Below are 25,767 nucleotides of genomic sequence, written 5' to 3'. Positions count from 1 at the left end.
TGCTGGGGTTTTGGGGTGGGGGGGGGTTTCCACTTTTCAAGAAGAGCAGCCTTAAATTTACACTCAGAATAAAGATCTGAGCTGTCTCCAGTTCCTACAGAAAGCAGAATCAACCACTGATATGATATGGAAGGCATCAATTGGATAAGGACAAAAATGCATTAGCTATTTCATTCAATCTTTTTCTCTGGTATTATGATCTAATTTGTCTAGGCTCACTCACACTGCCTTATGGCATCTGACCAGGAAAGTGGAGATTCCCATATCAGAATTCACAGAAGCCCATTAATGTAGCAAGAAATTCTAAGATGCCAGAATTTAGATTTAATCCAAAAGAAGATTAAGAGGATGACTTGTCTTTAAAAGCAAGCTGTAACATAGTAAAGCTACGGAATTCCCAACAACTAGGAAAAAAAAGGCATTGCTGATGGAATAACTGAAGTTACACCAAATTCAACACTTTCTAAAACCACATACAAAATAAAAGATCAGAGAAACTTCTTGAATTATTAATGTGATCGCATACCAAATCCTAAATCCCTAGCTAATTCCCTTGTTTGTCACCAACAGGAATACCATAGCAGCCTCTCCAAACATGGCTGACAACTAAGACTTGACAATATGCCATTATTGCTATATGAAAACTGTCACTTCTCTAACAGTCTAATTTATTTTAATCACAGACAAATGTCTATTTAATCACTGAACAATTCTTTTCTTTTTCCACAACATAGGAGATCTTTCCCAGCCCTGTTCTCCCACTAGAAGTGCCCTGAACATAGGCATCCTCGACTGCATCAAGTCTTCTGTCACCATTGTGACACTGGGGTTATGAAAACTATCTCCTACATCCACTGCTGCTGCACTGCCTTCTCTGAAGGCTATCACCAACACAAGGCTGGAGAAACACACTTACAGACTTCAAGGCCAGAAATTACAATTACAACTAACTAGCATAACCTTCCTCAGAACAGGCCAAAAAGATCCAACCTTGTTCCTCCTTCAAACTTGCAAATGAACTATGCTTGGAGCTACTCTCTCCTTACAACGTTTATTTTGTGATAAAGACTAGATACACTAAGAATCCAAAATGAAAAACAAACTAATGACTAGTTATAGTCATGTACAGGAACTTAACATAAAAACCTTGTCCCTCAACTTTCCTTTTACTCACTGTCGTGGTTTCAGCCCAGCCGGTAACAAAGGACCACGCGGCCGCTCGCTCACTCCTCCCGCCCCCCTCCGGTGGGATGGGGGGAAGACGGAGGAGAGGAAAAAAAAAACCAAACCTGGAACCTCGAGGGTTGAGATAAAGGCAGTTTACTGGAACAACACAAAGAAATTGCAACAACAACAACGGTACTAATGAAAAAGTACACAAAAAGAGTGATGCACAGTGCAACTGCTCACCACCCGGGACTCGACGCTCTGCCACTTCCCCCACCCAAAAGAAGAGCCCACCCCCCGGCCCGCTCCCCCTTTATATACTGAGCATGATGTCACATGGTATGGAATAGCTCCTTGGCCAGTTCAGGTCAGCTGCCCCGGCTATGCCCCCCCACCTCCCAGGTTCCTGTAAAAAATTAACTCTATCCCAGCTGAACCCAGGACACTCACCATCCCAGATACTGAGAAAACTCAAAAGCTCTGCTGGAATTACTTAAGTTGTGGTTATACATTTGGCACCAGTCATGTCAGCTGCTTATTCCTATCCACAAATGCCCATTCTGTTATAGCAGCATCCATTTCTGTAATAACATGGCAAACCACGTGGAAATTTAATTACTTTCAGACAAATCAGTATCTTCATCCAGGCTGTAGTACAGTTTCAGAAACAATCTCAGTTGCTCAATACAACAAGCAGTACAGCTGTGGGACTGAATGGTCAGGAGTAAGAGCTACATATACCTGCTTAAGCTAATAAAGAAATAAACAAGCAGCTACAGGTTGATTCTCAGGCATTCTTCTAAGATATGCAAAGTTACAAAAGCATTGAAAGATGTGAATCATCAAGATTATCAACACCAAAGATGACTTACCCCCATCACCTTACCACGCTGTTCAACATCCTCCCACATGCAGTGAACTATATAGCGACACATGTATTTTCCTGTGCGACCCTCCTGCTTCATTCGTACCAGACACATCCTGCAAGAACATAAACACCAAATTCATAGCTTCTAGTTTTTCTTCAAATGTAAAGAGTATATTAAATATATTTCAGTTCATTTAAGAGTCTCCTTACAGTATATGTTTTTGTTTTCAGGAAAAAACCCCACATACAAAGATTTTTATTTATCTTTTTAAAATCAACTACCACAAACTTTTCTATTCTGTACTCAAGAGCTGTATCTGCTGGATTTTGGCCAATCCAGCTATGGAAGAGTGACAGTGGACTCTATTCTGGCTGACAGTACTGTAATCTAGTTAAACAGTACTGCAACCTAAATTCCTCAGCCTTAAGAACATATCACCCTTTGGAGCAGGAACAAATGTCTTGTCTAATCCTAGGCTACCAGCCAGCTGTAATTCAGCTTGGTATACTAAAGTGCTGTAAGAGTCTGAACTAGCCAAGCTGTGAAAGCTTAAGCAAGTTACAGACTTCACCCAAATTCACATTAGCAATGTCCTAAATTATTTCAACTACAGGGGTCTTTGGATACATGTCCAACCGCTTGGCAAAATGCCTACACACAGTACATGCTAGAAGAACTCACAAGTTTATAAGTGCATTGTGAGATCTTAATGAGAATACCAGGTTGAGTAGTTTTACTTTTTTTTAACCATTAAAGCCACTTGAACTTCATTGCTGCTGTTCTGTCTAAAAAATAAATTGTCAGAACAAAACTTTTATTTTGCCTCTTTTACAACATCTCTAACAGCGTGAACTGAAATACAGGCTAATCATTGACTAAGCTAAGAGACCAGTCCCATCACCAGTCCCACCTTCTCTACCTCACTAATCAGCTCTGCTCCTGTGCTATGTAGTCAGAAGTACCTGTCCAGGATTGACTGAGTTACTGTAGACAAGGTGATGCTCAAACACTGGAGCCAAAAGAAGTCACTGCTTTGCATAGAGACATGCTACAGTTGGGAAACTGCTCACAGGAAATTATTCTCACAGCTTATGTAAAAACAACAGAGCAGAGCTGCTGGAGGCCCTTCTGAAGCAGTTGCATACTAACAAGAGTGCATGTGCCACAAGAGTTAAGAGGTAAAAATGATGATTTTTTTTAATCTGTTCATTTCTTCAGTACACATAAGATCTGTGCCTCCCTACAGGCATTAAAAGTATTTGTTGATCTGTGAATGCTAGCTCAACAGGGAGAATCATAAACACTTGAAGCTCGTTTGTTGAGCTGACCTGTAAAAGGACAGAGGCCATCTTTCTGATGGATTCTATCTGGTATACTCATTAGTAAAGGAAAGGTATTTTTTAACCTGCACATGAAACAAAACTTATTGCCAGTGATGAGTCACAGAGACAAACAAACTGAAGGTAACAAAAACTGCATTAGTCCTATATTCTGATTAGAACCATACATTTAAGTCCCATACAAGGGCCATTCAACTGAGACACCAAAATTAAAAGAAGAAAAGCCCATGGACCAGAGTCTGATTTCTAGGTGTAGAGCTTCTGAAAATGACACTGGCCATACAAGAGACAGCTTGGGCTCCAACACAAGCCAGGTGGAATGAGGTCAGAAGACCGGAGAGAGAGACTAAGGCATGACAAGTGGATCAATGATCAAAGGGTGGAGTGACTGAGAGAATCTGGGTAGAGAGTGGGTAGAGAAGGGAAAGGGCAGCAGTCAGAGAAAGAAACATTGGGAAGACTGTGGCAACTTCTACCTCAGGAAACAGAGCTGTGTAAGGATTCCCAAGGTTTATACCGTGGCAGTGACAACTCGGTATCTGTTCAACAGCACCACTGTCCCAGCAAACAAATGCAATTAAGACAGTATCAAGAAATGAATCCTCATCTTGCTCACAGAAGGATGACAAAGCTAAAACTGTGGTCCAGAACTCAGAGAACAGCCATCCAGTTATCAGTCCTTCCACAAAGCAAATGCACAAAGAGCTTAAAACTTTTGTGTCTTACTTCCACCAGTTTCAAAACTTTTGTTTCTCTTGTGCATTTACATAATTGAGCTGTATGAAAAATTTAATTAGTATGAGTTACTGTAGCCCGAATTTTTACCTACTCTTAACAAGTCAAAGAGAAAAAGACTCAGTTAAAAAGACTGATTTGGGGCTAAGAAAAGCATCTTTATACTTCTCTTGCTGGATACAGAAGCTTAGGGTGGGGGAAATAAGAGTGGCTTGGCAAGAAAACCTCCTCCCAAGCATAAATACTGGTTCCTATCCAGTCTGCCTTCAGTGGTGAAGCAGGAGAAGAGAGCAGTGCACAGACCAATGGCTAACAATTGGTCACTGATGAGCAGAACTGGAGTGGTGTTCAGAGTAAAACCTGCTACCCACAAAGCCTAAAAGGCAGCTCTGTGTTTGGATGCATAGTGCTGTCACAGAGCTGTTCTGCAGCACCACAAGTGAGATCATGGAATTTTGCAGTTTATTTGAAAATTTGGTAGTTTGTTACTACACCTGCCATCTGAGGTTTAAAAGACACAGACTCTTTAAAGACTATAAACCTTCTAACTAGATCAACACAGTGTGAAACATTTTATCGTTTCACTACAGAATCTGTTCTGTAGTTTAGTCAAATGCTGATTCATCTTCATCAAACCATGAAAGCAAAATTATTCCAAACTATCTTTAGAAAGCTGTCTACCTGACATTGGCTGGGTGGGATAACTTATGCTGTATTTAAGTTATGCAGAGAGATAATGTTAGAAGAAAATAATATGAAAGGATGCCTGAAAAAGAACAGGAGCATCTATAACTAGACCCATCTTAGGTGAGATGTAGCAGTTTCCCACAACAGCCTCAGCTACAATGGCTTCTGTCAGTATTCCCATAGTGCCAACAGACTGGCTTAAATACCAGAAGCGGTAGTCGACACCACCCTGTCGACTGTTGTGAGGTGGCTCGGTGCCATGCAATCAAGATGTGGTGATGCATTATACTTCTACGGGCAAAGCCCACTCAGAGCTTCCTGCTATCCCTGCTCCTGGCCACTCACTTCTGCTTCCTCAATTGCTCCAGAGCAACTATTTCTGGGGCTATGTTATACTTGTTCAGAAAAATTACTCTGCCTTAACAACACAAGTATCAACAGCAATTTTGGAAGGCTCTATTCTGTTTAACCCATTCATGAATGGCCAGCAACTTGGGGGACAGGAGAAGGGACCTCCTGAATCAACTCTGTCATCAGCTGTACGTTATGACATACACTTCTATGAATAATGCTAATGAGCAGAATTCTGAACCCTTCCTAATTAGGTTTGCATGTTATCCTGTGCCCCAGCCTAGCAAGTTCACGAACTACTCTATTTACAGCCACGTACAGGTCTTTGCTGGGGCAAGCTAACAGAACCGAGCCTGGCTGTGCAGTCTTCCTCCCCCTTGGGGCCTTTGCTTAGGCCATGTAGCCCATTCCCTCATGTTAAGGCAGGATCAACTCAATGCCTAACACATTCCAGATAAACTTTTTCTTAAAACCTCTCTCAAGCAAGACTCCTCTGATATAATTTAAAACTCATTCTCCCTGGCCTCTCTATCACCAAACACAGAGCTTGTTCCTTTTCTTCTGAAGCTGCACATTTTGAAATGGTATGGTATCCTCAGTCTTCTCTATGCAAATGTGAGAAATCTTTTCCTGCAGGAAATGTTTTCTACATACTTGGCAGCTCTTGTTCTTCTCCAGACTCTCTCAGACTGATCAACACTTTCTCAAGTGCAGACTTCCTTATGAAAAACAATGCTCAGATGAATTCTTGCAAAAGACCTTTGAGTCTTTCAGAACAGGAATTGCAGCACCACTCTATTTTCATCCTAAATACTTGAGAGATGTCACCATACTTGGTGTGGCGAAAATATGAAGGGAGCTCTAGGTATCTACATGATACATCCTGCACCGAGACATTTCTTAGTACAGTCACTAAAGTAATCTCTTTGGCAGTTTCATAACAGCTCTGGACACAGCCAATACTCCATTTAGACTGCCACTGCATGGGAAAAGGCAGATGCAGCAGTGGAGATGAACAGGTTGAGATTTTCTAAAAGGTGTGGACTTCTACGCATAAAGAAAGAGTCCTCCTGAAATAACAGAAATGGCCTATAAAAACATGACATTCAGGAAAGAATATTGATAGGTTTCTTTTCTAAAGTATAATTCTAGTACTGCATTGAAAGGCACTGGAGTGTATCTAAAGGAACATTATCTTGAAAGAAGTTAGCAAAAACAGAGGCTAAACACAACAGCCTGAATTTCCCCCCTTTCTGACTGGAGGCAAGCAGGAAAACTCTATTCACAGACAAGAAGAAACAAGAGCCAGAAAGTCAAACAGAGGACCCACCAGAATCTGTAACACAAGAACGTATGCTCCAACAAGCACCTTAAGTCTATAAAAGGTGGGATGCAAAAGGCACAGAAACACAGTTCACTAGAACATGATGGGCAATGACAACAGCAAGAAAGGAGGTGGGGTTTACCAAACTAGGAAAAATTGTCATCTTCTCCAGCACCAGAAGACACTCTAGATCAGTTGAAACTAAAACTCTGAAGAAGAGGGAAGAAGTAAGTACACCAGAAAGTGATCTAGACTGCATTGCAAGGGGGAACAGGAATGCTTTAACAGATGATCAGAATCTAGATGGTCAGGGTGTTGGCCACCAGATCAGGAAGGTTTCTAGCCTCTGAGGCAAAAGGTCCAGCAGGAAAGACAGAGGTATTGGAGCCTTCAGACAGGGGTAGGATGTCCTTGACCTTGCCAGACCTAGCAGTATCAATAATGTTCTGTTCCCACTTCACTGAGGTAAAACTGATTAAAGAAAGAGAAACACAGAGAACATAGCAATAAACCTGACTGTGAAAGCAAAATTATGTCATGTCAGGATCCTGGTCACTGAGCTAATCACAAGCAAAGCCTGCAGCATCTCCCAGTGACCCAGGCAGTGAGCAGGCCTATCAAAGGCTTCTCTGTATCCTGGAATATGAAACTGGATCTCTCATTTATGGTCCAGTATGACAGCACTCCCTAGGTCAAGCTGCCAGAAACATGGAGGAGCCAGGCACATAAACCTTGGAAAAATTAACCTTTAGTGCTAACCTCCACGCTTGAATTTTCATTGCTGTCATATGAAGTAAAGGGATTTAGCTCCTTCGTGCTTGTATAGTATATTGCTGTCAACCTGTCCACCGTATCTTAAACATAAGAGTACTTCAATTTCCCTCATTAAATGTCTCCTTAATATCACCGCCTCAAAGTGTGGCAACTCTTGGCCTTCTCCAGTGTAGCTTTGATCTTCGAATTTTTGTGTCTGTCCCATACTAGTTTCATCTCTATCATAGTCCCCTTGTTTATTTTTATGCCTGTCATGAAAGATTATGTATCCTGAATTTGATGCTGTGTATCACAGGGTACATTTTCCTGTCAATACAAAATCAAGATGATGTGAAAAAAAGTGTGTTCTTTGCAGATTCATGTTACCCCTCTTTGTTTTTCCTGAGATACTTACAAACAGTTTGGTTTTGAGTATTTATTGCAGTAGGTTTCCAAATATTGATATGAATTATTAGCTTATCAATTTTTTTAAGCCTTTTTTTCCACAGGGAACAGTAAGAAATATATAAACTGCAAATCTCAAGGCTCTTCCTTACTCAATTCCACTGATCTCATTAACTGATTATAATTTCAATGGTTCTGCTAATTTATTCATTCTTTAGTGAAATGAGCTGCCCCATCTTTCAATATATTAAGGAGACAGGAAATTAAAAGGAGGGAAGGGGAAAAAAGGGAGGGAAGTAAATAAGGGGCCTATACTTAAGTGCAGGTATTTCAGTACAAACTTCCTTTCAGCCTTTGGATAGCTGAATGTAAGTCTGTGGCCTTCAGTTTCCTGAAAGATCTGGCACTTAACAAAAATTACTGTACTCCCTTGTGCATCCCTCTGACCTTTACAAGTATGTAATGCTAGATGAAAACCTGATTTTTTTGGCTACTGTTTTCACAAATGAAAAAGTAAAAAAGGTTTAAGGTGTTAAATAGTTTTACATGTAGCCAAGCTGGCATTCACCAACCTGCATGTACGTTCCAGAGGTGCAAGAATAAATGCCAGTGCTATAATATGTTAAATGTTTCTGATGAGCAGCAACTTCAATCACCACAAATTCTCCCAATTTAAATGACTTTTACATAAATTTAAACTTTTCCTAAAACACCCAAGTAAGATTTTTCCACATAGGCTGAGCAAGGCTTTTAGAAAACTCATGGCAAAGATCATTCTACTACTGAGGAATTTAGAGATGTAAAAGATGTTAGCTTCTCTATGGGACTTTTTGTTCTTTAGTAGAAAACTGCTAAACTTCAGTAATTAGGAAATTGAATATAACCACTATTATCAATAACCATGGAGCCTACTTTTTCTCACATTAAGGTATATATCACACTATTTTCTGAAAATAGTTATATTACTATTTTACTTTTCACTTACCAGACATGAAGCTGGGCTACTAGAAACCATGAATTCAAAGTATCAGGCATTTGGCACCCTTGATGGGAGGGGGAAAAAACACAAAAACAAAACTAAGTATTAATATGAATTTTGCCATGTTTTGCTCCTAACAGAAATTCACTACACCAAAATCTAAATAAAATTTAATAATTTAATTTCTGGCCCTAAACAGTACATACATATCAGAAGCAAACATCATTTACTATCACACTTGTGCTTAAACTCTAGAACATGCAGCCACAGGACGCTGTAGATTCCAAAAGATTTCATGTGTTTAGAAGTCACTTAGATAACATTTACAGGTGGAGGAAAAATTCCAAAATGGAGAATTAGACAAACATCTGGCTTCTGGCTCAGGAAGTTCCAAAGCAGTAGAGAATAACAGGGATGTATCAACAGACACTGTGCTCTGTTCTTACACTCTTCTTTAACATGTGCTGTTGCCTCCTGCCAGGGACAGAATACTGTGCTAGCTGGGTCTTTGCTCCAACTCTGCTGTTCTGATTTCCTACACGGCTGTACAACCCCCAGCACTCTGAGCCCACCTTGCCTCTAGCCATTCTACATTACGATTAAAACCACCAACGAACCACAGAAACAAATCTCTGTTTCCAAATTTAGCTCTACTCCAATAGCCACTGGGTGTCCCAGAGATGGTTTATCCATATGCATGTTTATACTATGGATCTGCACATGCCATTAGGATGTGAGGCTGGAGATTTAGGCTATGTGGCACAGAAACTATATTCCTCTTCCTCATGCTTGAAAAGCATGGACCTATGGGTTATGTGCACATTAAGTCCTTCAGTTCCTATCAATCTTAAACCTTCCTCCTAGGAAGTCACCTCTACATCTGTTTTCTGGAGAAGTTTTTAAGAGGAGTACCTAATGAGAAGGATTTAACACAGTCACCTTGGCCTACCCAGCACTTGGTCCCATCTTCTGGACTGTTCAAACCTAGCTGTAAGAAGGCCAGAGAATATTCAGAAACAGACTCTCGAGTCAGATGTGCCCAAAGGAAGTCAACCTTATCTTTTCTGTGTTGAATATATTCCTTCCTGACTCCTATACTTCTTAGCTCTCAAGTATTACCAAAGAGATTCACCTGGATCACGAAGCAATACTCTTCATAGCCTCTTTCTTTTTATATGCCAACTATGGTCAGGCAACCACCAGAAGAACCAAGGAAATCATCACTATTCCTCCCTCCTCAGAGAGATGACTCCATCAGTGCCTAGGAGGTGCCAAGCCTCAGCATCAGCACCCATACATCACCTATGTCACCTCTAAGACAGTATAACAACACTAACAGCCTATGTTTGGAGATTAAACACAAGTTTCCCTCACCCTTCTCCCCTTTTGACTCTCTCATTCCTATTAGAAATAGCTCATGTGCCTAGAGATGACTACTTGGACCTAAAGGCATGCCAAGGCATCTCTAACTAGGGCAAGAGTACACAATGCTTGAATTAATCAAACTATGTCGTTAAATGAAGGTTCCACAGGCAAGATTCAGAGTAAAACACTTAGTTCAACAGACAGAGGTTTCTGAAGTAGAAGTTACCACATATCAATCTCCCACCACAGAAATCACTCTTCAGTGGAAAGCATAGCTCACACCTCTACTACTGGAAATACGGAGTTTTTAAAGACCTATTCAGTACCCAGGAGGGAAAAAATTTTTCTCTAACTTTCCAAGTGTTGCACTTCTATTTTTATAATTCATTTTTTAACTTCTGTATCAGGACTGCCTACGTCGTAAATTTAAAGGAAGGATGGCATCTTTAAAGCAACAAGCTTGCCCTCCGATACCAGCTTTTTAAAAAGAATGCAATTTTAAAATATGGGGGTTTGGAACACCTTATTCTGGGAAACTAACTGGGGAGAAAGATCTATCATATAATTAAACTGAAAATTATTCCCTTCAGAATAGTTAGATACAGAAAAAAATGTCTGATGGTAAAGCTACCCATGAAATTACTGTGATTATCATCAGCTGGGGAATAAATCTGTTCTGCCCACAAAACACATCCTGTTCATATGTCTGCATATGATAACAGACACAAATGCTCAGGATTATGAGGACATACCTCTTCCTCCAGTCATATTCTGCACTTAAAATTCATCAGGTAAGGGATGCAAAACTTGAATGTGGACTTTCTTTCATGATAGCTCATCTTTGCCACTACCACAATTTTAGGCAGTACAAAATGGGATAATATCCCCCTATCATGCAAAAAAAAAAAAAACAAACAGGTGCACTACGTCAGTGTTCCCCTGAGCACTACAGATAGCAGCAAGTGTCTATAGGGCACCTGATGGGCTAAGGGAGACAGAAGAATCCAGAGTCCTGTAGGTAAACTCCAGCCCTTTCAAGCTGCTTGGCGGCCCTACTAGGAGCCACCTGAAAGACTGTTTTGATAGGGCCAGTTCTTTACTACTGCAGCTGCATGACAGTGCAGCAATTAACAGTATAAACAGTTCAAGATGAATTCAAGGTAGCCCTACACCCGATGTTCATCAAAATTCAGCTCAGCTCTCAGTATCACCTACCTGATCCTAAAAGCTGTTTTGACCTTTCAAGTATAAGTTTAGGCATGAAACACTCTCCTCACAGGTGGCTACCCCCTTCATTTTGTTAGAACTACCCAAGCACTGCAAGCTTTGTGCATAGAAAGCCTGACACCAGTAATCTTGCTATTCCCTCTGCTACTTCGCTATTCCCCTTTAAACAAGAAACAGCTAAAGTCCTAAAACAGCTCAACTTCCTATATACAGACATTTGGGAGGTAGGCTCTAAAGCAGAGTTCCCAAAGTTTTGTCCACAGATGATCACAAAACAAAGAGACAACAGAATGGCAGGTATAATAAAATTAACTGCAGTATAATACTAGAGAGTCTCAATTAAAGCACCTCCTTTATATACTACAGCAGCCTCATGACTTGCATATCCATAGCCCGTATTTTGGAAACTGCTGTTCTCAGCCATAATACAGGGAAAGGCAGTTCACAGGGCTCATACTGCATAACAGAAAGTCTCAGAAATTTCACTAGGTATCAGTAGAAATGCACTGAGATAGCAAGATAGCCTATAAGACATGAAATGCTATCAGTGTCCTAGTCCTCAACACCAGTGACACTCTGTCACCTCTGTCAGAGAGCTACCTGACAAAATCCACATACCAATCCAAGTTCCATAAGGTCCATAATAACAACTGCAGTTGTTATTCGTGCCACAACAAAACCACACCACAAAAAACACATCCAGAAAAAATGAAGAAGGCTTGACAAAGAACTGGTTCTGATCACACAGGGTTAATGAGCCCACAAATGGTTTTACACATGCATGGATGTACAGTTTCCAAGGCCAGCTCAGTAGGTTAACAACTCTCACAAACAGCACAGAAAAACCTAATAAGCTCCCCAGAGACCAGAGCTGACTTTGTGCCGTTCACTTGGATATCTCAACAATCTCAACACCATGCAACTAGAGCCAGAAGTGCTGGGGGCAGCAAAGCATAAATACACCGCTAGGTCTACATACAGTCAGCTCTGGCTCAGGCAGACTGGAGCTGGGTCCCATGTAGCACCATTACTACTCTTAGGGTTCCTAAGCTGTGCAATTCATCATGCGGGTGTGCAGCACCCACATCAGCATAGTCTCAGGCACATCTGTGCTTGCTGCATCACAAAGGGAAAGAGTTAAGAGTTAGTTGCTTCCTGTTCTTGCTAGTCCCCCAGGCTGCTCTTTTGGAACTGAGCTGCAGTCCTGCCTTAAGTGATGCCCATCTTTATTTGAAAAAGGAGCAATTCAGAACAGAAAAAAACAGCTCCTGACTGACCTAGTTTGATGAAGACATGGTGAACTGAACTGAAAGTTGGGTATCTTGCTTCGTGCTACGTTTCCTTCTCTGAACCATGTACTCCTCACCACCTACTTTATGCCACAGCTGCTGTCCATCAGACACTTCCATGTGCCACTTTAATTCACTAACACAGCAAAACAGTAAGTCAGTAAAAAACTGGGCTGTTTCAGGTCTTTCAGTGACCTAAACAGTTCACCAGATGACATGATAATTGTCCAGTCCAGAACACAGGCAGAAGAAGATGGAGAAGTGAGCCTTTTCCCTTTGGCCACTACTTCGACTCAGCTGCCCATGGAACCACAGGCAACCTAAAGCTTCTTCATTGGCAAAATCAATTTAAAAGGTTCCTGCCCACGTCACACAGTCTATGTTTTAGGGGAACTACTTTTTAAACATGGATCAAATGCCTGTTAAATGTTAAAGCTAATCCCCCAAGCGGCTGCAGCTGTAAGCAGACAGAAGTAACAGAAACTTCTTATATCTGTTTTTATATGAAAGCAATGATTTCTTTGGAACCACAACTATAGACCCCAACATTACAGGTGTTCTTATAACACCAACAGGTGCATCACACTCTCTGTCAACCTCAGCAAAACAAACTACCTTGTTCCTTACGTCACAACAGTCTCAAGTCAATGCAAACATAGGTTTCCCTGGGTGTAAATTCAGAGATGGACTGGCTACAACTTACGCTAGAGAGCAAAAAGACAAAAGGACCAATGAGGACATTCTGGAGAAAGCGGTGAAACTTGAAGGAAAGGCTGCCTGCTGTTTGTGATATGTTTAAAGTGAGGGGGAGCTCCGAGAATTTTCTCTTTAAAACAGTAAGACAATATCAAGAATACAACTGAAGTAATTTTACTCAGTACTGAGCCTGAAAATCTGTGCCAGTATCTTTTTCACAGTCATACTTTGAAACTCCTTTAAATTTTAATCTAGGGCAACATTTATATATCTTTGTACAATTAACCTGTTAAGCAGAGATAGTGAAACACCAGTTAAAAATAGCAAAGCCTCTATTTGAGAGGCAAATATGACAAACAGAAGAGAACTTATCTGAGAAAGCCTGAGAGGGCACACAGCTGGGGAGAGGTGTGCACAGAGGAAAAATGAGGTTCTAATTTTTTGAACACTGTTGATGAATCCTATTGCTCACAGAGTTCTGTCACTCCTGCAACTGCTGAAACCACATCACAGTTTTGGAAAACCTTCTGAAAACCATTGGAAAAATCTTGCAGCAGCAACACCATGTACCAAACCATCCTCAATAAGCTCTGTACTAGATGAACACACAGATGTCCCTGCAGCTGATCTCTCAAGAGGCAGCAGCAGCAGATTCAACCTGTGCTGATGCATTGTAAAGCCATAAGAAAGCATTCAGTAGCTCAAGGATTCAGGTGACAGGCCAGATCCAGGTAATGGGTTTACTAACAGCTAAATCACACTGACACAGGAAATAATTCGCATAAGAATAAAAAATTATTGAAGCTTACCTAAGTCTCAAAACCACATCTTCCCCATTCCCCAGACAGATTTGATACTAATAGAAACAGCAACAGATTTTTTAGCTAATAGCTAAAAAACTACATGCAATGTGGAAAAGCCACCCCAATTTAATATTCCTATATACTTAAAGGAGGGACTTGTGTCCCTGTTCTAGTCATACTCTCTACCCAGTCAAGAGACATGTCCTGGTTTAATGCTGTCATGGTGAGTAAAACATAGAAAGGCTTTAAGTTTTAGCCAAAACTGCCCCAGCCATGAGGGAGAGAGACAGGTAGGACCCTGTGATCTAACTGACCCTGTATCATAAAAAAACTTGTGCGTCAGTGGACAGGGATGGTTCTCATACCTGCACCCCAATTATACTGGACCTTCTCACAACTGGTCGTGGGACAGCGTAGGACACAGAGACCATCTGACCACAGTAAAAAGGGAAGAGATACCAGGATTCTTAGTTTATCACAACCCTAGTAATAAAAAAGTCAATATCCTTCAAACTCCAGGATATTCTGGGTTTTACCTATCCCACCCTTCTTCTTGTTCTCCATTGCAGCAGGCAAAATGTAACAGTCCCAGACTCCAGAATCTGCCCTTGAACCCTTGCCACTTCAGAGCTTAAGGGAATCCTGTAGTACAATCAGCTTCTAGTTGACCATGCACCATTAGGGTCTGACAAGTCTTTTTGCTGTCATATTTATCGGTATAAATATGTCTAATGAATGTTCATCAGAAGTTCTCTCACCAGGGCAATAGTCCAAATACCATCAAGTCCATTACTTACTGTTAAAAAATTCCTCATAGTCAGTTTTCTCCACACAGCATGTGTACATGCGCAAAGCTGCTACCTTAATTTTCTAAAGAAAAAGAGAAGACAATACTTAAAGTATTCATCATGAGAGCTAGTGTACACTACTGCTTTTGTTAAATACATACACTATCATTTTCTGAAAAGACTTCTTTTGAGAATCACAATCACTTGAGATTTTCAGGAGCACATCAAACTATTATATCTCCCACGAATGACACAAGTATAATCAATCTTGCCTTGAAGCAAAAAAATGATTAAATGGCTTCTTGAATACACTTCCAAATCTAGTTTAATATAATACTGTCATTACAGAAAAATAAATTAAATGGCTTTCCTTACAGAAACTCCAAAGATGCCAATTCACAATTCCTGGTTTCCTCCAAAAACTTTAATTGATGTATACCACTCAAAGTGGTTTGTATAATTTAAGTTTTAAATATTAAAGAAGTGACATATCAGACATGTTCTAAAAATACCTCTTTTCCTATGAAAATTGACCAACTAAGCTTCACAAGAGAGAAAGGAATCCCAAATAATGAATGACGTGAGGTATACTCAGGTGCTTTGGCACTTCTAATTTTGTTCTTGGCCTGCCGTTGCACCACAAACACCTTCAGTGCATCATCTATATCAGACACGTGCTGAAGCTTCAAACGGCACAATAATTGATAGCAAAGACCGTAAAGAGAAGAGCTGTCAGCCATTCCTGTTTACTAACATCAAGGGAAAAAAAAAAAAAAAAATTTGAAAACTCCAGAGCCCACTCCCCTATCTAAGCCAGGAAGCAGCACTGGGTTTGGGTTTTTTTCTTTTTTTTTGTTTGTTTTGTTTTTTTAATTATTTTTAGTGACATACACTAAGGATCATCTGAATGCTCACTATGCAACGGAGATGAGCATCATGCCTGTCAAATGGCACTTCAAATTACCAAAGTAATTATTTGTGTCTCCTCCAACCAAAAGAAAAATAAGAAAGTTGCAACTGATCTCCTGCTGTGGAAACACAGAAGACATTACTTTTCTTATTCAATAATCTCAGGCTTCTGTCAAAAATCAAGTGTACATTTAAACTTCTTGCATTAAAATAATTTATACTGGAGTTCTGAAGGTTTCCTTTTTAAAGGTAATGCTGCCTGGCCTGGGAGTAGAGATCTCCCCAGTGAAAGCCATTGCCCCAGACCAGGCATTACTAGACATTAAAAACATACTGTAAAGAACAGTCCCTGCAATCCAGCCCTTAAATAAGGCAGGTAACACAGGAGAAACTGGTGAAATTTAATCATGGAAGTTTTAGGGTGTAGAAGAGGTGTGGGGGAAGGGAGAAGAAAATGGAAAAAAGCAGAGAAATATTAAGAAACTTCCCTAAGATCTCAGAAAGAGCACTGGCAAGGCCAAAAATGAACTCAGGTCTCTTGGGCCCTAACCACAAAATAACTCTCTCCAAACCCAAGTTCCCTAGCCAAAAGCAGGCAGTAAAGAGTAGCAATTAAGGAGAACTCTGAATCAACACTTAGAGCTAACAAGAATCTTTATTACAACAATATGTACACAAGCACATGGGAGAGAAACTACTCTCTCATGAGGTTTAGCATCACCTGATTAAAAGCAACTGATTTTAACCAAAATACCTAACCCCCTTAAGTGTCAGTTATCTTTTCTTTATATTTTCTCTCTGAGGAGTGAGATGCAATCAGCAACAGTTTCAGATCAGTCTCGGGGGAGGTCCACTCCACTTGCAGATATTCAAAGCACTTTATAGGTTTTAATTCCTGCACTGTTAGGCTCAGCCCTTCCTTCAAGCTGCCTTTTCCTCTCCCTCCTTTATACTGTGTCCTAGTTCAGAGCAAAGAAATTATGAATTTCATCTCTGCCTTTTTTCTTCTGCATAAGGAACTGAAGGTGTCTTGTACAGAACTGCTCTCATTTACTCAATGTTAACAACTGCTTAATGAAAATACTATTTAAAAAATGTGAAAGAGGAGGACCTATTTCTGTCTCTGCCCTAGTCAGCTACTACTGAACAGCGACTCAAACAGCAATCATAACATATATCACTACTGCCCATTTGGGAGACCCTGCTGTCACAGAAATACAGAACACTGAAAGAGGTTCAGAGAAGGGCAACACAAATCAAAACATGAAAGAGTCTCAACAGCAGAAACAAGTTAGACCACGTCTCCTCGGACCAGAGAAAGACTAAGACATTATGGAATATATGAGTCTAGAAAATCATCAGTGGAAGGGAGAATGTGAACATACACTCCAAGGAAAGAATAATCCCCATTTTTTTTAAGTACAAAATTAAAAGGTACCAACTGAAAACAACTGTATGTCTTCCCCCAATGGGTACTCAAGCTATGGAACTCCCCGATATTGAATGCTATAAACTTACAAGAGTTCAAAGTGCAACTGGACAAATTTATAGATGAAAAATCCAACAGATATTACAGAAAAATGTCTAGTTTCATGCAGGAAGTTCTGAAACAGACAACTATTGTGGGCTGGAGGAGCACGAGAAAAGTATCACAATATGCTTTTCCTGTAATTAAATTCTTTCTAGATAATTGCAATTGGTCATTATTAGAGACAAGATGATGGTCTACGTAGGTGTTTGACTTAATAAGGCTGTTACTGTGTTCTTTGGTGCACAAATGAAGTGAAAAATAAGATATCTGAAGAAATTCAAGAAGGCTTAAGACTCTACAAACCAAATAAAATATTCCTACTTATGTCAATGATGGCAATGCACAGATCAAGGGAGGTTCAAGCTATGGATTATTATTCCTCCCATCACAAAACAGGAATTTACATGGGTAATAATTAGAACTTTTCCATTAAGTGCTCCTATCATAAGAAAAAAGGTGGGGTTTTTTTGGTTTGCTTTTTAGAAATCTGAAAGTATCAAACAACCAAAAGAATTATTAAATGAATGCTTTACCCATCTGCTGTACTTCAGTGGTCCTGTGAAACCCATTGCTTCGATTATCCTTGTGAAAGCACCCACTTTCTCTTCAGAAGGCTGCATGGAATCTTTTGCAGAAAGATGCTGTAAAATTGAAATATCACATATTTCAGTCTTAGCAATTAAATCTGACAAATCATTTTACTTAGAAAAGCTACACGTTTAATAGAGAATTTTACATTTTTGTTTACTTTTTGTTCAACAAAACAAATACATATTTAAGCTTCCTCCGCAAAATACTACACTGTTTTTCCTGTGTGACATTCTTCTGTTTATGAATGCAAACACTGCATAACCATTTTGATAAAAGCATCCCATTGGAAGCTCAGACTCAAATAGTTTGTACAGAAACCTGCTTTCCAAAATATGGCTCCCATTCTAGATTCCCATATTCTTTCTAGATGTGTGTCTTTACTTGGGCTTAAATCTTTTGCAGATAAAATGAGCAAAAAATCACAGAAACAGAGTAAATAAAGCTAACCTTTCACATTCCCTCTCTTACTCTGACAGACATATCGTATTCTAGAGCAATTATATATTATATAAACCAATCAGCTCCATCTTAAAACTAAGGAAGCTACATGAACCCACTGTTCTTACTGAAAAGCTCCCCCAGACTGTCATTCCCCTTACAGTTAATCTAAATGGTACTTGCAGAAAATCTAGATCAGGAAAGTATTTAGTCCCCAATGATATGCAGTGTCTGTAAACATGAAGATATATAGTCTCTCTTCCAGATGAACTACACAATTTAAACACCATTGGACTGACAAGAAATCTTCAGGGCGTTCTGCCTCTAAGCACCCTGGCAGTAGCAATCAGCCATCAGTAACTACCATCCATACTCCAGCAAATAATTTCTCATGAATTAAGTATGCAGTATAAACATTTTGTTATCAACAAATTACTCTACTTTTAAGCTATCTAACCAAAATCTAATGCATGTGAATCTCCTACATATACTTGAGGAATACAGCTAAGAGCCATTATAATCTGAGAAAGTTCCCTGACTAAAGAATTGTTAAATTGCTTTAAGAAGCTGGAATTTTACCCTAAACACTTCCTCCTAAGACACGAACATACTAAGAAAATAATTTTCTTAGTAGGGAAGCAATTTAGCTACATAAGGACTGCCATATATGGCCAGAACAAACACTTAGACCAGGTTGCCATCTCCAACAAGGACCAGTGGCAGACACTTGGACAAGACAGAAAGCAGAGCTATATGGCACACACGCCACAGCTTCCTGGGATGTACCTGCCCAGCTTGACAGTCATTCTTGCATGAGAAAATGTATCCACAAATTCATTTTTGGCAGCTACAATCGGATGCACCTTCAGCACCCCAGTGTTTAACCTCCGTAACGCAGAGTTGTGGTACATGAGTTTCACAGTTTAGTTATGTAAAAAAAATTCCCTTGTGCCTGTTTTAAACCCACTCTTATCATTTCATTAGATGCTCTCAATTTCCCTATAGGAAGCTGCAAACAACCATTTCCTATTCCCTTTTTCAGTGTCTTTTATGACTTTTATAGGCCAGTATCATACATCTGCCATCAGGTATCTCTCCTTCGTTTAGAAGGGTCCTAAAATAGCCTCTTCTCATACTGAACACTTTTCACATTTCTGATCATTCTGGCTGTATTCTTTATAGTTTTCCCAGCGCTAGTATAGTAATTTTTGAAATGGCATGAATGATAAATAAATACATATTAAAATACAGACACATATCCTGTACAAGTAGCTATACTTGAATAAAAACTAACTGTAAAGGTGACAAAAATTGTAGCTTTGAGACATTATCAATCTCTATGTATATCCACACACAACCTTCAGCATTTGAGATAAAATGCTTTGTACTTGTGTACTATCCAGAGATGGTTATTAATGTCTTGAACCCCATCATGCCTAGTATTCAGGTAAATAGGAAGAAACATGCTCACTGCCATTTTAGTATCTATCAGTCACCCAGTAAGCCCTGCTTTAATACCCAGATCCTTGTTTTGAATGTTGACGTTCACCAAGTCCCCATTATCATCCAGAATGAAAGCATCTGCAAAGGCACTTAACCCACTCTCTGCCGCATGTGATGGACCCAGTGAGTGTACCAACACGTAGGTGAATATTTAAACCAATTTTTAGTACTTTCTCTTCAAGATTATCCCATACAATACTCTTCTCCTCTACACTAAAAATGATACCTAACCTTACATCACAAGATAACTCCATAAGCTGCCCCTCCAGCCAGGCAATGATAGGATATACTCATACTCAATGCAGAGCTTGTGTCCTAATAACCACTGATGTACCAAACTCACTAATTCAACTTATCTCCTCCACAGGAATTAAAATCATTCTAAACCCCTAGTGAATCTAGGCAGATTAATTTTACTACACGCCTCTTATCTACAAATGCATTATGAAGTCTCCCTTAGTATGGATTTTTCATTATGCAGAGGAAGTTAAGTTAAAAAACAAAATATCCCAATTCAGCTGTTGTTAGCTCATCACCAAAAAAATGACTGACTGGAAAACAGTCTTTTTCTAAGAAATGCCATGATTCTTGCTTCATTCTTCTGCAAGTCTGCCTGGACTAGCTCAGGAGATGGAGAGGGGATTTAAGCAGTGAGTGTTTGGTTCAACCTGTGGATAGAGGTATGCAGTTCATCCTGCCAATGCTAGGACTGCAGCCGAATGCAATTAAATAGTCCTAAAAGCGTATATAAAAATCAGATCTAGAAAACATATAGAGGAAGCTTCAAAAATATGTTTTATAACTCACTCAAACGAAGCTCATCAAGACACTGAAAGATACTTAAGCCCACCTCAGGCTGACTTTCCTGCTCAGTACCAGAAATTCAGTGCTCAAAGCAAACAATCCTCTTAATTTTGACACCAAATATAAAACTGAAACAATTGGACCTCACCATTAATTCTAAACACTCCTACCAGGAGGGCATAGTCAAGTTCACTTTTCAAAGATGAGTAGGTACTTCTTTCTTCAAAATAATGAGGTTGCAGTCCAAAAACCTACCTCAAACCTTACCTACACTGTTGTAAACTGCTTCCTCCGGTCATAAATCCTGTCTGGCTTCCTACACCAAGGCTATTTTAACCAGGAAGTTTCCCAATTCATCTTTCAACCTCTGTACTGCTCCCCTAGCCCTTTCCAACACATCAAAAGCAAGTCTCTGATCCCTGCCTTGAAGATCTTCATGCTATTCCTGGCTTGTTAGATCTACCATCTTGTCATACATTGCTCACCCAGATCTGCTCTGCAAATGACGCTTGTGCAGGTATAAGAGAGGGGTGACGCAAGCAGGCATAGAGACTAGGCATTATGCACCATGTTTGAGAGCCTGGATTCTGTTCTTAGCTCTGTACATGGCAAATTGTGCAAGCCATTTTGTATGCTTCAATCTCTTTGTCGGCAAAATGTTTGGTTTACCTCATGAGCTGAATAACACTGAAAAAATGACAACCTCTATTTAAGAACTAGATGCAAACAGCAGCCAGGGGTTCTTTCTTTCCACACATCTCCTCATTTTCCTTCATTTTGTCTATCCATGTCAAAATAACCAATTTAAAATACTTCTTAGTATTGACCTGTAACTCTACACCAGCAAAATACACGACAGACAGCAGATAGCAAACTGGGATTGTTGCTGTTATGCAAGTTTTACTCATCAATCCCTAACTTTCCTTCTGTCCTCTCATTTCTCATGCACATGCTCCATTTTGCCATTTTCTTCATATTGCGTTAATAAGAGCAGGATCAGGATATTTATTAGTTGAGAGACACTGACTCCCTTAGATTAAGTGCTAAACTAATCTTATGGAGATGATTCATGAAAACTTCTATTCCAAGACAAAAGACAATCAATGTAAGAGATGCAGAGACCACAAATTAACAAAATAGTACGGACGAACAGTAAATAAATTATTACAGAATACTTAGTTGTTATTAGTAGATTGCACGACAGTTTTCAGTGTTTAGCAGATAATAAAACTGTCATTACACATTATTCCCAAGCTAAAGAATCAGGAAACATCTTGTCACTTCTAATATGTCCTGACAACTTCTAAGTTTCCCTTTTTAAAGGTAAGAAAGGAACATCTTCTCCCCACCCCAATAACTACTCTCCTTAACTTAGTTTCTTTCCTCATTGGAAAGACGCCCTCAGGCTTACCGTTGGAACCTTCACCCCAGATAACCCAACTGTAACCACACCTTCCTATGCTAGCTAGCACTTATTTTCTGGAAAGGAACAGGGAGCACTTCTCACATTATTGGACCCACTGTTCATGCTACACTAAAACATTTATATAAAAGTTGAATCATCTCCTACATGTTTTGAAAAGTGTTTTGTTACCTGTATCTGTATAATCCCTAGCACAATGTGCCCTCTGACAATAAAAACATCAAACTTTTCTAACCTTATTTGCATTGTAAAACGACCTGTTTTGTTGTGTAATGGCTCCATCGGCTTGAATCACTCCACCACAGGATTTAGACAGTTGGAACTGGCCAGCCTTGCGTCTCTAGTAAAAATGATAAAATAAAAGAGAAGAAAAAAATGCAGAGACCACTGACTAGTAAACACTTAACAACAATTACCCTTAATTTGCTTCCAAGTCAATTACAGTTCAGTCTAATCCTGAAAAACTTTGTATCACAAAAAGCACAATTTTATTATCTTAACTGTTACAAACAAAATGGCTGTCCATACTTAATGCTTTGCACCACACATTTTCTAGTGTCCTTTAAACGTACTGATGGAATGGACTGGCAGAACACTCCACTCTCAAGAACCACAGGCTATCTGCTTTGATTTTCTCACATGCTACTTCTAATTATGGATTTCGTCTCTAAAAGAATAATTCTTTTTCCTGGCCTTGCAGAGAAACAGTTTATGCTATTTTTATCTACAACTTTACAGTCCATTCAACTGTCTTTGTGGCCAGGACTGAAGAAAAACAAATTACAGGGTAAAAGCTATCACTGCAACCACTATAACTTCACAGCACATGATTTGTATTATAGAGCTACAGCACAATAAAGAAAACTATCAAGTAGGAGTGAGTGGGATCTCCAGGTAAGAAGCTGCACTGCACACTGAATAGAACACCTATCATAGCCTCCCAGAACATCCAGATTAGCAGTAACTTGTTTATGAATAAATTCAAAATAAACATGCTGGTTTGTTCAGAGTAGTCATCCCCAGAAGTCTACTGAATCTACTGGTGGCTCAGAGCAGGCCCAGCTTTATCAACTTCATAACTGCTCATTTCCCTCTCTACTCCCAACATCGTATGCTACTTGATATGGACTGGTGCTTTAATAGCATGGTTGTGTCACAAAATCACAGGCAATTTTCCCAGGACTGGAAGGTCTTATCTGAAAAAAGACATCCAAGCCAAAGAGTTTACAGGTAAGTTTCTAATTCTGTAAGTCATGGCTCTATGATACAAGTTGTATTATACAGGAGGACAAAGAAGAGGCCTAATCTCCTCTTGTTTCATTGTATGCAAGAAGGAAACACCAAGAGATATACTCTAATTCTGTTCAGATATCGTGCATCTATTCCCATTTTCTATACATTTTTCGCCTCTTTATTATTAACTGCTATTACATGATGTTCTAGTTAATTTACTATGGATAGACGCAATCTGACACTATGCATGCTATTACAGAATTGGAAGCAAAACTGCAAAGCAGTGCTTTCCCCTGAAACAACACTACTTAATGTTGTGCTGTGCTAGGTAAACATACCATCAGTACCAGAAAATCCATGGCTACTGTACAGTGGAGATGTTCTACAAAATAAAGTGTTGGAAATTACATGCAATCGTGACTAGCTTGTAATAGCTGCTTTGGAATAATAACAACTGCATTTGGACCTCTGCATTTAATCTGCTCAAGACAAATCATTTGGATCCATTAAAAGACTACACAGCTGAAATGAAGACAACTGTGTAATAAAGAGTGGGAGCTCGCCCTCTTAGCAGCAGAAAGCTTTTAAGTTGCCTTGATATTTCAGCAATACACAGACAGTGAAGACATCACTTTCGGAAGCCTCTTTATTTAAAAATCATTACTTTTTCTTACTAATTTAAACTTATCCCATTTTTTATAGAATTTAACATAGTCCGATATCCTACCTGGAAAATGCCATAGAGCATCCGTCTACACTGGCCTTGGACTGCACTTGTCTGTAATAATCCACTGCATGCTGCAATCCATTGAGTTACTCCAGTCTGGCAGCTCTGGAACAGAGAGACTAGCAATGAAGAAAAAGACTCTAATACTCAGAAACAGTTTAACTGCCCTCCTGCTTCCAAAAGTTTTATTCATTTACACAACAATCCTCAGATTAAACCTCCACCTTGAGCTTGACAGAAGTACAAATTTTGGTTTTAAAAAATATCTTGCCTTCCAGTACAAGCATGCAACACAAGTTTGACGGCAGAAACAGATCAGTCAAAGGAAATGGTGGGCTGTCTCTATCATAAAACTACACCACAATTGTTATATCTACACAATAAATTCAAATGCTTAAGAAGCATTCTTCAATTGACTGATCTCTAAAAAGTCCTCATCCAACTCTCAGCTTTTATGCATCTTTGTCTTACTTTACTCAGGCACAACTAAGAATTTTAGTATTTCAAAAGCATGTATTATCCTAATAAATTTCAGTGAAGACAATTATTTTCTGTAACGAAGATGTCAGGTAATATGGAAAAGAGGCAGGGGTTTTCTTTGCCTGCACTTTCTTTGTACTTTTCATTTTCTGCAGTATTCAAGTTAGTGCAATATTTGCCTCCTTCATACATGTTCTACATTAATATTAGAAATGATGTCTAGACAGGATATGCTTTTTTCTACTAAAAATAGCTTCATTTTCAATTGGCCACAAAGACGATTAAGAGCTTGAAGCATCCAACATATGAGGAGAGGTTTAGCTTTGATAAAAGAAGACTCCAGGGAAATCTTATCAATTTGTATAAATACCTGATGGGGTGGGCAGTCAAACTCTCCTTAGTGGTGCCCAGTGAAAGGACAACTATGAGACTAGCAGATCTGCCCAAAGATGAGGAGGAACAGACACAAAACCAACTTGAGTTCCTGCTCGTTCCCTGTACCTGCACAGTCACTGCTGTCCCTCAGGTGCAGTGTACTGCCTCCTCAGGCTGTCCCTCATCAACCCCTCACAGAGCTGCACTTTTAATCCATTAAAGGAATTGATTTGAGTTTTTAAAAACTGCAAGGGGAAAGATGCACTAGCATAACAAATGTGATTAGTGTTCACTACTGCTACACCTTCCCATTTCTGCTGTAGCAAGACTACTTAGTTTCTGCTCTTTCTCCATAACATCACTACCCAGCAAGTAAAATTATGAAAATTATACATTTCTATCCAAAAACACATTTCCGCTGAGTACCACAAAGTACTTCTTGAGGTAATCCAGTGCTCTGACATAAACAGTTTAACAAACACTTAAGTGACAAAGAAAATTCCACATTTTTTTATAAATAATTACTACAAGATTCCAAGGCATCTGATAGAAATTTTTTGAGGCTTTTTCTTCGTAATAAGGAGGAAAACATGCCCAGGTTGCGATATGTCTTAGAGCTTGAATATACTGGGGTTTATAGCTGTTGAAAAGCACTACTGCAAGAAAACTGGACAGAGACATATGAAAACATAAAATAAGAATATGCGCACTTAACAGGCGAGATGTGATAAAACAATCAAGTTAAAAAAAAAAAAAAAGACAACAGCAGAAAGCAGCAGAGCAACAGAAAGGGAACATGATGAGCTAAGGAATCTTCCCTAAGCCAGCACCACTGTTCGCAGAACATAACCTTCCTTTCAAATTACAAGTGCTACTTTTACTTCTCCATTTGACTGAAAGAAAACATACTAAGCATAAACTGAACCGGATTACTCAGGAAGAGTCTGCAGACAGTGCAAGCACCTCCTGTGGCTA

At 39.5% G+C, this 25,767-nt stretch overlaps 1 protein-coding gene across 3 annotated transcripts in view; it reads right to left on the bottom strand.

The window, feature by feature from the left end:
* The window catches only part of LOC104841982 (ubiquinol-cytochrome-c reductase complex assembly factor 1), a 49,184-nt gene that overhangs the window by 22,599 nt on the left and 818 nt on the right, over positions 1-25,767 (bottom strand). For 2 of the 3 annotated variants that reach the window (XR_775417.1, XM_010584033.1), the window contains exons 2-7: positions 23,938-24,042; positions 22,213-22,317; positions 17,752-17,859; positions 14,788-14,860; positions 8,617-8,674; positions 2,040-2,148 (exon numbers count right to left, since the gene is read on the bottom strand). Coding sequence is in view for 2 of the 3 variants with exons in the window: in XM_010584033.1 (XP_010582335.1) it covers positions 2,040-2,148; positions 8,617-8,674; positions 14,788-14,860; positions 17,752-17,859; positions 22,213-22,317; positions 23,938-23,958 (474 nt within the window). In the remaining variant the exon portion in view is untranslated. Of the gene's footprint in view, positions 1-2,039; positions 2,149-8,616; positions 8,675-14,787; positions 14,861-17,751; positions 17,860-22,212; positions 22,318-23,937; positions 24,043-25,767 lie in introns of those variants that run through there. The other variant, XM_010584035.1, reaches the window with a different exon arrangement.

This window comes from Haliaeetus leucocephalus, unplaced genomic scaffold, assembly GCF_000737465.1.
Source record: "Haliaeetus leucocephalus isolate CR32 unplaced genomic scaffold, Haliaeetus_leucocephalus-4.0 Scaffold933, whole genome shotgun sequence".
In the NCBI taxonomy this organism is placed as follows: Eukaryota; Metazoa; Chordata; class Aves; order Accipitriformes; family Accipitridae; genus Haliaeetus; species Haliaeetus leucocephalus.
This window is presented reverse-complemented; position numbering and strand designations above follow the sequence as displayed.